At 35.4% G+C, this 15,414-nt stretch overlaps 1 protein-coding gene across 1 annotated transcript; it reads right to left on the bottom strand.

Moving 5' to 3' along the window:
- Window positions 1–12,359: 12,359 nt before the first annotated feature.
- tcf15 (transcription factor 15) lies at window positions 12,360–14,094 on the bottom strand. The gene is made up of 2 exons (XM_051904410.1): window positions 13,375–14,094; window positions 12,360–12,711 (listed from the first exon to the last, which is right to left on the bottom strand). The coding sequence occupies exons 1-2, from the start codon at window positions 13,858–13,860 to the stop codon at window positions 12,646–12,648; spliced, it is 552 nt and encodes a 183-aa protein (XP_051760370.1). The 5' UTR covers window positions 13,861–14,094; the 3' UTR covers window positions 12,360–12,645.
- Window positions 14,095–15,414: the final 1,320 nt, after the last annotated feature.

Here is a 15,414-nt window from a genome sequence, read left to right as displayed (position 1 = left end):
GACAGGATAGTGAGGGATCAGGATATTAATAGGAGGCTGTATGAAAGGGAAGAGGAAGACAGCGAGAGAGGGTTGTGATTACGCCATCTGGATTAAACAATGCCTGTGCTACCTCAAGACGGACACAATGAATGAGAGGACAGCAGGGGGAAGTGAGAAAGGAGGAGAGTCTCGGCTTCAATTGCCATCTAAACAAAGATTTCTGCACATATATGAAGTGTGTCCTCTCTAACCCAAAGCTCTGGTCATCTGTTTGGTTATATAGCATCTGCTTGTAAAATTTTGTGTGAATTAATAGTTTGTTCTTGGCTAGTAGTTACCATTCTTTTCTAACAATATTTACAGCAGTAGTTCTAAAATTACATTACAGCTGCATATGCTGCATCCGAAAACACATACTACTGTATATAATACAGGGGTTTTCATTCTTTTAGATGCCATGGACCCCCAAAAATGATCATTCGCATGTGACCCCAAACTTTTGCATTTGGATATACTCTTTTCACATTCAGTTTTTCACCTACTATACAGTACTGAAGTAGGCATATAAGCAGGGTGTATTGAATAGGGCCAGAAAGTGACTGTAATACATTTAAATATGCAGTTATAATCAAGCTACAGAGGGTTGCATTGTGGATCTATACAGTCTTCATCTTTCAAAGTATACATGCAACACACTCTCAGGGCAATTCATAACTGTTTTAACCACACTGCATGAATTTAAGTCTAAACTAAAAACCTATTTGTTTAACCAATATTAACGGTCATAATGTGTTTCTTCTTAAACTTTTTCCAAAACTCTGTATACCAGTCATAATGCTTCCTTGAGCACCAATAGTCGTATGCACCTGACTTATGCTTCAACTGTCCACCTTTCTAATGCTATGCAATGTTATGGTTTCTGTTTGTTTTTTGTACAGTTTGAACTAGTATTGCGATATGCAACTGCAATCGCACATGTCTTGGACTGGGCAAATGTCTACTGTCCATTTAAGTGATTATGTGTGAAATGATTGTTTGTTACTTACTGTTCCTTACTGTTATTGTGAACTTATTGTGAACTTGGGAAAGGCGCTATATAAATTAGGCTAAACATTATTATTTACATTTGGCGACTGGTAGCTAATTTTTTTTTTTTTTTTTTTTTTTTTAACGATCTCCTTTGTAGGCTACATGTTCATACAATCTCCTTACGCCCACTGACAGTTATGTTTAGGGATGGGGTTAGAGATGAAACTTCATGTTTAGTTTTTTTTTTCCCGAAAAATCATACATGATACGAAATGGGCACCTGAAAAGATATTTACGTTTGCACATCACCTCTGTCTTTCGGAATATGCATGTCATAGCCAATCGTAGTCCGATGATGCTGGACAAGGCCAAGCTGCAGTCATAATTTCCAAGTTTGTTAGTTCTTCCCAAACATTGAGCGATTAAAATATACTTAACATGTAAACACACGTTATGGTAAAGCTCAAGAATGTTCGCTTGACGTGTGAGAACCAATGAGACTCGTTCTCGTGTGTTATGCAGCACTTTTGAGCTTTGCAAGAACCAATGAGGTTTGTTCTCATCAAGCACGTTAGGTTGAGCTTCTGTTTATGTTCGCTGATCAGTGTTTACATGTAAATAAAAGCCTAAATTAAATCTGTTCATCATATAAAACAATCGTGTCTCTTCAGAAAATTTGGACTAAACCACTCAATTCATATGCATTAGTTTTGCCATATCTTTATGAACTGTGGTAGTTGCGTAGACTGTCAATGGAGGGACAGAATTTTCTCAGATTTCATTAAAAATATCTTAATTTATGTATTAAAGATGAAATTTGGAACGACATGAGAGTGATTAAATGATGACATAATTTTAATTTTATAGGTGAACTAAAGAGACATGGGTGAACTAACCCTTAAACTGCAATAGTGCACTCTGTCCACAGTACTATTCTGGTTCTTAAGTTCCCATAATGCACTGCAGCATGAATAAATCATGAGGTTGCTTTTTACAACATTCTTTTTTTATTTTGCTGTTGCTTTTTATGTTAGCACTTCAGTTACTTGCTTTGTAGGGCTATATTTTTAATAAAAAATTATGACAGTCACAAAAGTGACTTTTTACTTAATTTGTTGTGACAGAAAATGATCTTGTTTGCATTGATTTCACAGTACAAATGTGAAAAAAGAAAATAAATCACTGTTAAATCTTGTACAAGCCTGTTTTACAAGATCCTGTTTGTGACTATTTATGGAATTTAAGATCTGGGCGCCGGTGAGATGTTCAAACACTATTCGCTGTGAGTGTATTAGTGTGTATCATATGTACATGTGACTTGTAGAAGAGACTGACATAATTAAATAAGAATTATTTAAAAATGAGCAACAAAAAGCTCTAAATGAGTTATGAGCTACATTTGTTTGCAGGTTCCTTAGTAATGTGCTTGTAGTCATGGAAATATTAGTTTATATTATTTAGTTTGACTATCCATCCATGCATCTGTGTGGATGTGTATGTGTTTTGTGCAGTCGGCAGCTCCCTGAGGTTATTAGCAGCCACAGCTGTGTGTGTGTGTGTGTGTGTGTGTGTGTGTGTGTGTGTGTGTGTGTGTGTGTGTGTGTGTGTGTGTGTGTGTGTGTGTGTGTGAAGGCCTATGTTTCTGTCAGTGAGCTTGTTCAGAGCATTTTTTCTGGCGTCTGATTGAGGATTTCCTCTAGATGATCGTTACCTCTGCACACACACAAACACACACACACATACACAAATATAGAGGAACGCCCCAAATGTTCCATCAATACACAGCAGACTCTCAAAGCCTCCACAGCTGGGAGATTTTCCCATGTGAAAACACAGTACAAAAATGCACTCGCATACACTGAGACACACACCAGTGACGTAATAAACATAATGACAATACTGTGTATATTTCATGCAGTTGCAAACTCCTATATCAGATAGATATTAAAGATTTTTAAAAGTGTGTGCTGTGTGTGTGTGCTGTGTTTTAGCTGAGAGCTGCCTCCACTGACCCAGTTTTGGTCCTTATTAAAAAATACTTTGATGATGCTTGATGGTGATGATGATTATCATGATGATGATGATGATGATGACCTGTCTCCCTCTGCACCCCTCCTGCTGTGTGGGTGTCTTATTGTTTGATTGTTTTCTTTCGGAAGCATCACTAGCACGATACCGAAACTGACCCCTGTACGGTTAATGTCTGGGAGGGTCACATCTTCTGCTTGACGGCATTCCGCGCTGATAGCTGTGGAGCATTTACATTGTCCAGCAATTCCCAACTCAGGGAATTCCGCTTCCAGACTCCTGAGCACTGAACAAAAACAAAGAGTGTGTGTGAGAGAGAGACTGAGAATGTGAGTTAGTAAGTGTGTGTATTAATGATGCTTCCTCCTCCTTCCTTCTCAAAGCTTGAGAGGTAAAGTGCTTGAACTGAGTTTATCATTTTAACTTGGAAGCAACAGAAGCACGAGAAAGAGAAAGAGAGAGAGAGAGAGAGAGAGAGAGAGAGAGAGAGAGAGAGAGACCAAGTTTAGTCATTAGCATACCATACAAGTTGATTGAAATGCCAAAATATATTTGACTCACTATGTGATGCTATTTTTTTCCAGTATCTGTTACAGTTTTCTATTGATTTTATAACATATTCAGCTATAGACACACAAATACACTAATGAAATACATGTTTTTTCATAAAGTTCTTCAATAAGGATTTTTGTTATATAAGTTTTCCCCCCACCCCAAAAAAATCATGCATTATAGAGGGGAAAAAAACATTATAAACGCTGAATCTGTGGTTCTTCTGCCTCAACATCTCCACAATCCTCTTCCATTGTGGTTGGTGGTGTTTAACAATGACATGCTTTTATAAAACAAACTTGGTCATCCACCTTTCTTCAGTTCTGAAAAATGTTTGGACATTTACTTGCCACACTAAGGCTGTCTGAAAACTACAAATGCATACTTTCAGCAATCATAGTACAATACTAATAAATATAGAAGTGGAATGCCATAGTAACACTTTGGAGAGGCCATACTGTAAAAAAAAAAAAACAATTGCAAAATTGGATTATTTGTCCAAAATTGTCCAAATGTTGTCCCAACTTTCCAAATTGAGTAATCTGAACAAACAATTTTACATGTAACAATTTTGTGCCAGTTCCCAGCATCCATTGCAGCTTGAAAAAAATTATGTGGTAACTATTATTAAAAAATTATCATTGCTTTGCATTTACTGGCTAAATTTATGCTGCTGCTGCTGTTGTCACTGTTATTTAGCTGTCATATGGTTCATAGTTCATACTTTTTACTGAATTAACTTTTGTTGATCATCACCATGTGATGTGTTTTGATGTGATGTGTCATGTGAATTGTGTTGTGTTGATGTACACTGTAAACACCAATGTTGTCAATAATAAAGAAATCAAGTTATCATAACTTAACATTACTTAAAATACCTAGTTTTGCCGTCAAAACTTAACCAGGTGTTTTAAATGTACTCATTGGGCAGCAAAAATCTTTCAAATTAAGATTTTAAGTGTTATGAACTCAAAATTTAAATTTATTTACGCCTCTGTTTCATACATTGCTAAATGCTAAACAATCTTTAGTTGCCTTGACAACTATTTTTAAGTTCAGAAAAGACTATCTTTTACTTACTAGATGAACAAAAGTATTTAAGTTGACTTTAATTGGAGCGAATTAGTTGAGTGAACTTAAGTTGAATGTGATTGCCTTATTTTTTTCAAGTTAGGCCAACTTTTTAAAAAAAATTTAACAGTGTGTTTTTTTTACTCATCTTCCATCCTTATGTCCCCTCCCATACAAAAAAAATAAGTATACTTCAAGTTCATTTTATTATTATACTTAAGTAAATTTTAAATATATTTTTATGTCATATTTCAATACTACTTGGGACTAAATTGGCCCATTTTTTAGTGTGTACTTGTAAGTATACTTTAAGTGTAACAGTAGTAGACTTTGATTACACAACTAGTTTACAACTACATTTTTCATTTGTACTGCAACTGTACTAAAAGTGAACTTGTGGATACTGATAGTTTAAATTCTTGAAGCAATTTTTTTAGTTTATACTCTCAGTAGTTTAGTAGTTTTATACGGCAAGTATACTTGTAAGTTTTCTTTATAAATATATATTTTCAAACAATGTAAGTTTATGAGACAATATGTAATACTGTGAAAAAAAGTATTTAATAGGCTACTCAATCAAAAGAGTAAACACAACTACAAGCAAAGTATGCTTAGAACACTTAATTACTTTTAAGTATATCTCGATCAAAAGATTAAGTACAAGCGTAGGCCAAATATACATAGACTTTTCTGTCAGTATAAGTATATTAATGTGTAATTTTAGGTATATTTCTGGTACATAAATATATTTCTAAGAAAGTACATAAAAATTAGACCGAAAGCGTACTTTCTTATTTTTAGTTTTAAAGAAGTATACTAATAGCACACTTGAATAAACTTCTTTTTTGTAAGGGCTTCCTTTCTGTTCCTACAATTTATCCTCTTAATCTTTCCACTACACAAATGCCCATCTCTTCACCCTTTCCTTTTCCCCATTCTACTCTTTGTATGCTCTCTCCTTTTCTTAAACTCTCTCCTCCTCTCCCCTTATCCCTTTCTACCTGTCCCACTCTTCCTCTCCCTCTCATTACACCCATTACACCCTCAACTCTCTCCACAACCTTACACTTACACCTCTCATGCTTATTCTTATGCTTTTTTTATTTGTATAGTGGTGTTTTATTTGTCACTTTTAAAAATAGTTTTTATAGTTAATGTAATTGTGATAGCTGTGTATAACTTTTAAACAATGCATTTCCTGTGATATGTGTATTATTAACCCAGCAGATACCAGTTTGGAGCCAACTGAAATCATTCCAAGTGCATTTGAGAATATGATGAATTACAGATTTTTTGTTTGTTGTGTTTGGAAAAATGTTACATAAATGATTGTGATTTTTGTAAAATCAATAAAAAGAGCTGCAAATGTTTTTCCTGATATAGTAACATTTTGGTATGCTGTGTGAACTCAACACATTTGAGAATTTTGTACACAATGTTTTGAGAAAATTATGCATATGATTTATAATTTTTATGAAATAAATAAAAACTTACAATCTTTTTAGGACAATTACAAAGTGTTCAGATCACAGTGTTATTGTTATGAGAGCAGTGAAAATGGAAAAATGTGTCAAATCGATTAAGAAATACTGTAAATTATTCTAAAATACATTAAAAATATGCAGCTTATTCAAAAATGAATTGAGATACCTACATACATTTTTAATTTTGCAATTACATCATTTCTATGTGTTTTAAATGGCTTAAGATCAAAACATATTCAAAAAAACTGAAAAGTTTGATTAAAATGCTTAAATTCATGAAGAAAATCAAACATTTGCCTTCATAGTTTGGCATAATGTTTTATTATTATTTATCAAAAAAGATAAGCAGTGAAGCAGTTGTGTTTTAAAATGTTATTATTTGAAAAACGCAGGAATACTTTTTTTTTGTCATAGTACAAAAAAACTTAAAATAGATGTATTAAAACCAAAGGCTAAAACGTTTTTTTTATAAAAAAAAAAAAATACATATTTTGACTTTTTATATTTTACATTTATATTATCAAAATATTCATGATTCAAACATTAATTATAGTCTTTCTTTTACCTTTTTTTTTACCCTGATTTTGTCATGATTCTTTTTTTAACTCAAATCCATTAATTGATTTTTCTAAAGCAACTGTATTTTACTTGGGCTTGTTGCAGTTAGAAGGGTCCCAAAGCAGAATTTGTTTGAAACACATCATGTTTTTATTTTATTTCAGTACTGATATAATTACCATGGGGGTCAGAGTTCTCTTTGTTGGCCGGATACAGTCCTATCAGTGAATTATGGTGTCTGGGAATCATCCATCTGCTGGGCTGGTGGAGCTGAGCAGCTTTGAGGTGTATGTATGTAAGTGAGGCACGTTGAGACAGTCATGGTGGGGTCGGACATGCATGTTTTGCTTTCCTGTGTGCCCGTGACAACTTCCTGCAAAACAGAAACCTTGGGGAGCCATTTCACATCGGACATATGAGCCAAAAATGCACACGCCGGAAAAAGACAGTTCTTCTCTATTCATGAATGGTAATGGAGTTTCCATGAACACACAACACCGGGGAGTCTTCCTCAAGTCTTCCTCAACCATTTACTGACCTGTCTGTAGTCTGTCAAAGCTTGTGTGTGTGTGTGTGTGTGTGTGTGTGTGTGTGTGTGTGTGTGTGTGTGTGTGTGTGTGTGTGTGTTTGGATCCATATACTGGCTGTAGACTCTGTGTTCCTGCCAAAACTCAGAGGAGAGAGTTTCCTTTTGGGACAAGAGTCACTAGGCAACCACTCAGTCATTGGTAAACGAGAGTCAAGGTTTGGGATCTGAAAGGGAAGCGGTTGTTGCGTTTTGTTATGAAATGCTTCTAATAAGCCAAATGAAAGACCCAAAGAGACCAAATCAAACTCGATTTATGAAGCTCCAAATATCAAAGTTAATCCTATAGAAGACTGCAGTACATACGGCTGGGAGACATCAGTCACACATTTGACACTGCGGATCTGCATCTTATGAGGGCATTTCAGACTGAACCAGCTGCCAAAACACTGAAGTACCAACACTGCACACTGCTGAACCAATTCATTATCGTAAAACATATAGACACACACGTATAAGTCTGAGTGCACTTGTGAAAATGTGTTTCTAATTTAATATAAATCTTTTCATTACAAATTCATTTAGAATTTCAGAATTTATTAGTATGAGTGGGTTAGTTGTCACATTTTTATCTCCAGGTAATATTTCTGTATAGTAAATTTTTGTATAGGCACAAACCTTAATGTCTTGTCTACAAAATATGTTTTGAAAGTTGGATCCACTATAGTATTGCCCAGTAAAAATAATAGAGTTCATTAAACAGATGTTCTGTGACAACATGCCCCAATAATGAAAAACTTAACAGGAAAAACAACCGAAAAAATGTCATTCCCTCATGTCGTTCCACAACCGTAAGACCTTCGTTCATCTTCGGAACACAAATTAAGATATTTTTGATGAAATCCAAGAGCTCTCTGACTCCTCCAGACAGCAATTTAACCACCACTTTCAAGGTCCAAAAAGGTACTAAAGACATTGTTAAAGTAGTCCACGTGACTGCAGTGGTTCAACCTTAATTTTATGAAGCACAGAGAATATTTTTTGTGCGCAAAAACAAAACAAAAATAATGACTTTATTCAACAATATCTTTTCTTCTGTGTCATTCTCCTAAACTGTTTACATCTAGCGCTTCCAGGTTCTATGTAAGAATGCTGACTCATTATTGGCTGGCTCCTGCGTCAACATCACACGTATGCGTCGTGCAGCTCACGTGATCAGCTTTAGCCAATACTGAGTCGGTGTTCGGACGTAAACAAGGAAGCACTGCACTGCATGAACTGCATAGGAGAATGACAGGGGAGAGACAAAATTGCTTAATAAAGTCATTATTTTTGTTTTGTTTTGGCACACAAAAAGTTTTCTCGATGCTTCATAACATTAAGGTTGAACCACTGCAGTCACATCGACTGTTTTAACAATGTCTTTAATACCTTTCTGGACCTTGAAAGTGGTGGTTAAATTTCTGACTATGGAGGGGTCAGAGAGCTCTTGTATTTCATAAAAAATATCTTAATTTGTGTTCTGAAGATGAACGAAGATCCTACAGGATCAGAACGAAATGATGGTGAGTAACAAATTACAGAATTTTCATTTTTGGGTGAACTAACCCTTTTCCCTTCTAAAAAATCCTATATTGTGTCAGCGTTTAGCTTTGACTATATTTACAATATAGAATGGCCATGTAAATAAATTTGTGATGCTTGTAAATCTGGGGACAAAATCACCTCTTATTTACACCTTGTACAAAATAATCATGCAAGTTACTAAACGCTGATAGCTGTTGTTACGTCCAGCAATGAATTCTTTTATTGTTACAGGTGAGTTATTGACTTTGTCACAAGTATGTAGCTATCATTGTTGTTAATGAATTGTGTTTTGGAGTGCTGTGGTGTGTTTTTTCTTTGGCTCCTCCCACTTATTCTCTCTGGCAGGTAGCTGATTGTCCCCACGTGCACCTGCTTACCAACTTACAGATGACAACATTGGCCAAAATGATCCCCGTTCACATGGATCCGCGAAAAGGATTAAAAATGCTGTATTATGCTGACAGGCCAGTAGTTGCTGATGTCACTTTGTAAAGAAACACTACGCGCCGACTGAGCACGTAAAACATATGCGCATGACGTCTCTGTTTTCCAAATTTGTGTTTTTGTAGTTTACACAGAGACAATAATGGTATCGTTTTCAAAAACTTGCACTTTGAAACCCTTTTTCTTAAAAGTTTGTGTTTTCAGGCCCCCAAAACGCCATTGTCGTGTAAATGAACGGCCAAACGGTTGAACGGTTGAAAACGGTGTTGTGTAAATGGACCCTCAACTTCTGAGAGTTTCTTCTCTGCTTTTAGGGGCTGTTTACATGAAAGTGCAACGTAAAGGAAAAACTTTTCTGTTTTTAGTCCATCCTTGTCGTGTAAATGCCAGCTTTGAAACTTTCCCCAGAGAGATATCTCCAGAGTGCTGTCTTTGACCTGCCCTGTTTTAACTGAAAGCAACTTGCACTGACATATCTTAAAATATGTCAGTGCCATTGTTTTGTCTCAAGATGCACACCAGTAATGTTTTTCTCTATAAAAGCTACATAAATGTCCTAATTTAACTAAGGCCTACTCCTGGCTTAATCTAAGCCCTGTCTGTGAAACCAGGCCTAAGCCTAGTAGCCACCTTAACTGTTGTTTTGTTTCTTTCTCTAATGGAAGCTGTAGGGAGGTGGGTGCCATTTTTGTTGTGTCCTGTTTTTCTCCAGTTTTGTGGCCAGGTAGGTAGTATATTTCTGTTGTTAATTTATTTCTGTTGTTAATTTCTCCCAAGGCAGAACGCTTTTGTTTGTTATTTTGGCCTTGCCCGCTTCTGACGCTAACTCTTCTTTTGAATACCTTGCTTCTGTTTTACGGGCTGTAAATAAAAATATTGAATGTGATCTGGTTGGTCTTAATATTATACCTAAAAAGTATTTTAATATCACTATTAATAAGGATTATATGATCTTTGTATAATATCAGTCTTTAAATGCAAGATATTTAAAGTGTACCTAAAGTATACTTACAATACTTCCACTTTAGCACAATCAAATATACTTAAGTATATCTTTAGTTGGACCTCAGCACTACTTCTGCACAATTAAAGTGCATTAAGTACAAAATTAGTTCCAAATTTAGCAGACTTTAAGTATACCAGATTAGTATACAAAAAGTACAATTGCAGGGTATTTTTATTTAGTACATAAATATGTAAATGTATTTGTAGTATACTTAGCACAACATAAATTGTATTTCAAATACATTTTAGTATATTTTTCACTATGGTATACACACACAATAATTCCATACACAAATATACAGTCAAACCAAAAATTATTCAGACATTTTTTATATGTTTGATATATTTTTACTAGTGGGTGCAGGACACTATAGTTCATTTATGTAAGTGAGGATAGCAAAATAAAGTAAACTGTGACATATTATACCCAAATATTCTTCATACAGTGGACTACCAGTAAAATTGATAAAAATTTGGAAACAAAAATTATTCAGACACTTTGACCTGACCATGTTTGGCTTGAGTGTTATCTGACATAATTAAGATTAATTTTTTTCTGATACAGTTTAACTCTAAGATCTTGCCATATTTTATTACTATTTTTTTAAACTATAGTGAATAAACTGTATTAATCAATGAAATGTTCAACGTGTCTTAATAAATTTTGGTTTGACTGTATATACATACATGCACACATATATTATTCACATAACACTTATTTTAAGATTAATTTAATCATCATGATTTCTCAGATAAATCTATGGGGCTGTGATTAGACAAAATAATAAAAAAAGTTTGTATTATATATTCAGATAACTTTTTATATATTATTTTACTTTAATATATATATATATATATATATATATATATATATATATATATATATATCTCAATCATTAATTTAATCAGCCAAATTTTTCTGAGCAGATCCAAAATCCAATCTCGGTTGTTGTAGGAGACCATCAAAAAAGAAAAAAGAAAAAAAAGAGAAACACGCATCTGTAGCTCTGGTGGAATGGATGTCTTCGGTCTGATCGCTGCATGTGGGATGGAGCAATAGCTTTAAAACTAGAGCAGTGGAGGAGAGATCAGACAACATATTTGATGTCTCTTGGGTTATTTAAGGTTTTCCTTTCTCAACCAGTTCACCCAAGGTTAGTTTTTTTTATATAAGTTCACAGAATTAGGATATTAACAATTTTACAAATCTATTTTTGACTGTGATTTTAAAACACCCACTCAAATTGTATGTACAGTAACCTATGACCTTCATCCAAGAGCTTGAATGCTTAATCTTCACCCAGACCTTCGACCCTGCTTTCTCTTTATCAATCCCCCCTCTTACACTTTCTCTTGCTCTATATTACCCCCACCCCACCTTCCAAGCTGACCCTCATGGTGATTTATGCAGCTCACAGATGCACAGCTGCAGCAGGTCCCCATGCTGACCGAAGGGTAGTATTTACCGTGACTAATACATCCCAGATCTCAAAAACACATGGAGACAGAATGAGAGATATAAAAGAATTTAAAAAGTCAGGCATTTGGTTTCTGTCTATCACAGAAGTTATAAACCAACTAAACAATGACAAAAGGACCACACAGAGAATGAGAGGAGTTAATAGTTACGTAAAGAGATTTATCTGAATTTGAATTAATGTTTAGTTTCATATGACTGATTGATTTGAAGCCCTGCCTATAAATCTCCTGAGCCCACAACTGTTCTTCCATCTTTTTTTGTATTTGTTGTTTGGATTTTTAACCCTGAAGAGATAGGCCTATAACCAGAAAAGCACCAGCCAACAAAAATCATTTAAATGCTTTATAACAGCAATTGGGCAAAGATCTTTATTTCCGAAGTTTAATCATCCATATGCTATAAATGTTATTATGTTAAAATCCCACTGAGCTGAATTTTGTGCTATAAATATGAATTAATGAAAAATGAATTCATGCTTAATTCTAAGTATCGTTTTCTATTGGTCAGCAGATTTATTGGAGAAATAAAATTTAAAGAAAAGTCCTTTCAGCCCAAAACATTTACAAAAGTGTAAATGTGCCATCCACGCATAACTGACAGAGGACATTTAAAATTTGAAAAAATATATTTTATTTCACCATGGTGTTCTCACAGTTTGTGTATAAAATGAATAAATTCTCTTTTTAAAAAAGAAAACGAAAAAGAAAAAAAAATATTTTATGCACTGCATTTTAAATGTTCATGTCTCTATACAAAACACACACACAGAAAAGTACAAAATTAAAAATCAACGCTTGTTTGAATGGCGAGTCTTCCGAGAATCTCCGTCGCGAGGAGTCTCGCTCACCTCTCGCGCTCCCTGAGTGGCGGTTTCATCTCACGCGCTGCTGCTGCTGCTGCTACCGGCGTGTGACGCGCAATGAAGCGATTCCCCGCATACGGACGCAGTCATTCCCATCCTTTATCTGCAAAAGCACACAGAGACAAAACAAAAGGTTATTAATGTCAGGCCTAACAAATATATGATCTATCTTTCTGATATTTTGGCCTATTCTGTTCTATCGTTATTGTTTTATTCAACGCTTAAGGGTTTCTGAATATTGGAAAACAGCTCACGTGCGGTTATTTAGCGTGTGTATTGCAGGCAAATTAAGTTATGATACTTTAATATGATTTTATACTTTAACACTTTTTATTATCTTCTGGGACAAAAAAATGTGACCAAATGTAGTATTAGAGGGGACCACATGTAGCCTAAAGTTGAAAAAACTGTCATTGAATAGCCTAGGCCTATTTGAAAGACATAATTACTAATAACATCAGCTAAGGACTGCCATTATTGTTTTGTTACCTGAATGTGTTCTTCTTTCAATTTCTAAAGCTTTTAAAGTTAATTTATGTGTACATTATGTTTCATTCATACAATTTATCTCTTTAACAGCCCGTATTACATTTCAATGGTCCTTCACACTGTCCAAGGTGCGTAGATCCGCACATCCTGCCCATTTGCTATCCATAAATGTTTACTATTATACAGATAGGCTAAATGTTTATTACTATTACTTCCAGACAGTATCAATAACTAAATGCATTTTCTCGCATGTTCATCCATTTGAATTGTCTCTTACCCCTTTTCTCTGGCTGCTGAGGCAGAAAGTACATATGGTGCGCGGCTGCTTTCCTCCGCTGTCCCCCTGCGCGCTGTACACCGCGCTCACGCATGGCTGCGCGTCCTCTCCTCCATCCCCTATCAGGAGCACATTGGCCAGATGTGAGATGTAACTGGAGGCTAAGCGCAGAGTCTCAATCTTTGACAGCTTTCTGTCCACCGGTTCGGTGGGAATAAGAGTCCGTAACGCTGTGAAAGCCGTGTTGACGCTCTGCGTCCTATCACGTTCCCGCGCGTTCGCTGCGTTCCGTTGCTTTACTATAACCACACTGCTCACCGTGGACTTGCGTGACATCCTCCGCCGCTTCTCCGCGCTGGGACAGCAACCGTAGCTCTGCTCCGAGCTGCCGTCGCTCTCGCTGCGGTTTTCCTCATCCTCGGACATCATGGCAACATCCGAGTACGCTAGATGAGTAGCTATGGGCCGCAGCATGGCAAATGCCATTACTAAAACAATGTTTGGACAAGAGCTCGATGAAACCGAGAGGAAAGTATCCAAAGTATCCAAAGGGAAATTGTGGCTTGTTGTCAAGCACTAGCCACGCAAACACTGCATCCCCAAACCCTGATGTGTGTTTCTCTGGTGTGCTTTCAGCAGTTGATAGATCTCATAACATGTTAAAAGATCCTCTTGATGTGTGTCCTTACAGTCATTCCATGCGCGAGCAGCTGAAGCAAGAGCAGCGCGCGCGACTTTTATAGGGAGGAGCGGTCAGTCATATGCAAATAACCAAAGCTACAGTCTCTCACAGACTCACTAAATCATATTTGAGAACAAAATAATTATTTTTAATAGTTAATCGTTTTACAAACTAATTAAAGTACACCCAGGACACAGACATTATGGTTATTTGATAAAGAAAAACATAAAGTAGGCTAATATGTTCACGTGAAAGTACCAAAAGATGTTTTTTGGACAGGTATACAGTACCAAGGCAGTACCATGGTATTCTAGGAAGTACCTTGGAACACCATGTAAATATTATAAGATGAATTTCAGTACTATGGTACCACGGTACTGAACCATCACTGTAATGCATCATGGTAGGCCTATATTGCCACATTAAAAGGCGGGTTTTGTGTTTTGATTTATTTATAAATGTATTTATAACTTCCAGTTTATATTTATTAATTTAATTTTAAATTCTTAATTTAATTAGGCTAAATTAGTTTATTCCTCGTGCTATATTGTTGTTGATAAAATATTGCAGTTCATGTCGGTTGTCAGTGTTTCTTGTTACAAGATTTTTTTTTCCCTTGATCACAGTTTTAACAGCACATATAATCATACAAACTTATTTTATTTTTATTTTGTGTCAGATGCCCTACTGTAAAATAAATAAATAAATACAATTGAAAACTTCAGTTTAATCGCTGCATTAAATGTTTAAATAATTAGATGACAACTTTTGCACACAACTTTTGCACAATTGCACTTTTTTTCCATTTAATGACGTATTATTATTATTATTAATATGGAAAAATATCAAGAAAATGGACTTTAAAGAGCTCGTTAAGTAATATGAACCTTCACTGGGAAAAACAGAAGCTGCACCTGCAAGTAGCTCACTCACGGCCGGTGATTATCCTCTGAATTTACTGCTTTTATTGCGCGGCCATTTGACAGCGAGGCGTTTAAAACAACAGTGGGTCTATAATGAACGTGTAACAAAGAGGCTGGCAAACGCACTGCTAATGCTGCTAAAATCAACATGTTTATTTACACAAGCACTTTTCATCACAATGAACCCAGTAAAAACAAATTTTAAAAAGTCATACTCATCCGTGAATCAAGTTTTTCTGGAGCGTACTGGAGCGTATTTGCTTTTAAATACTTTTCTTTTTTTCCTCTTTCAATTTGCACTCAGTCACATTATTGGGTCAGTATCACTGTAGGTTGCCTTTTGGTGTCCTGTACATAAATAACTCATTTGCCATGATAAATTAACATAAAAATTACTATCAAATGGGTGTGTGATATAAGGGTAAGTGTTTATAT

Source organism: Ctenopharyngodon idella, chromosome 8 (assembly GCF_019924925.1).
Source record: "Ctenopharyngodon idella isolate HZGC_01 chromosome 8, HZGC01, whole genome shotgun sequence".
In the NCBI taxonomy this organism is placed as follows: domain Eukaryota; kingdom Metazoa; phylum Chordata; class Actinopteri; order Cypriniformes; family Xenocyprididae; genus Ctenopharyngodon; species Ctenopharyngodon idella.
Note: the sequence above shows the minus strand (reverse complement) of the source record. Positions and strands in the feature narration are given on the sequence as shown.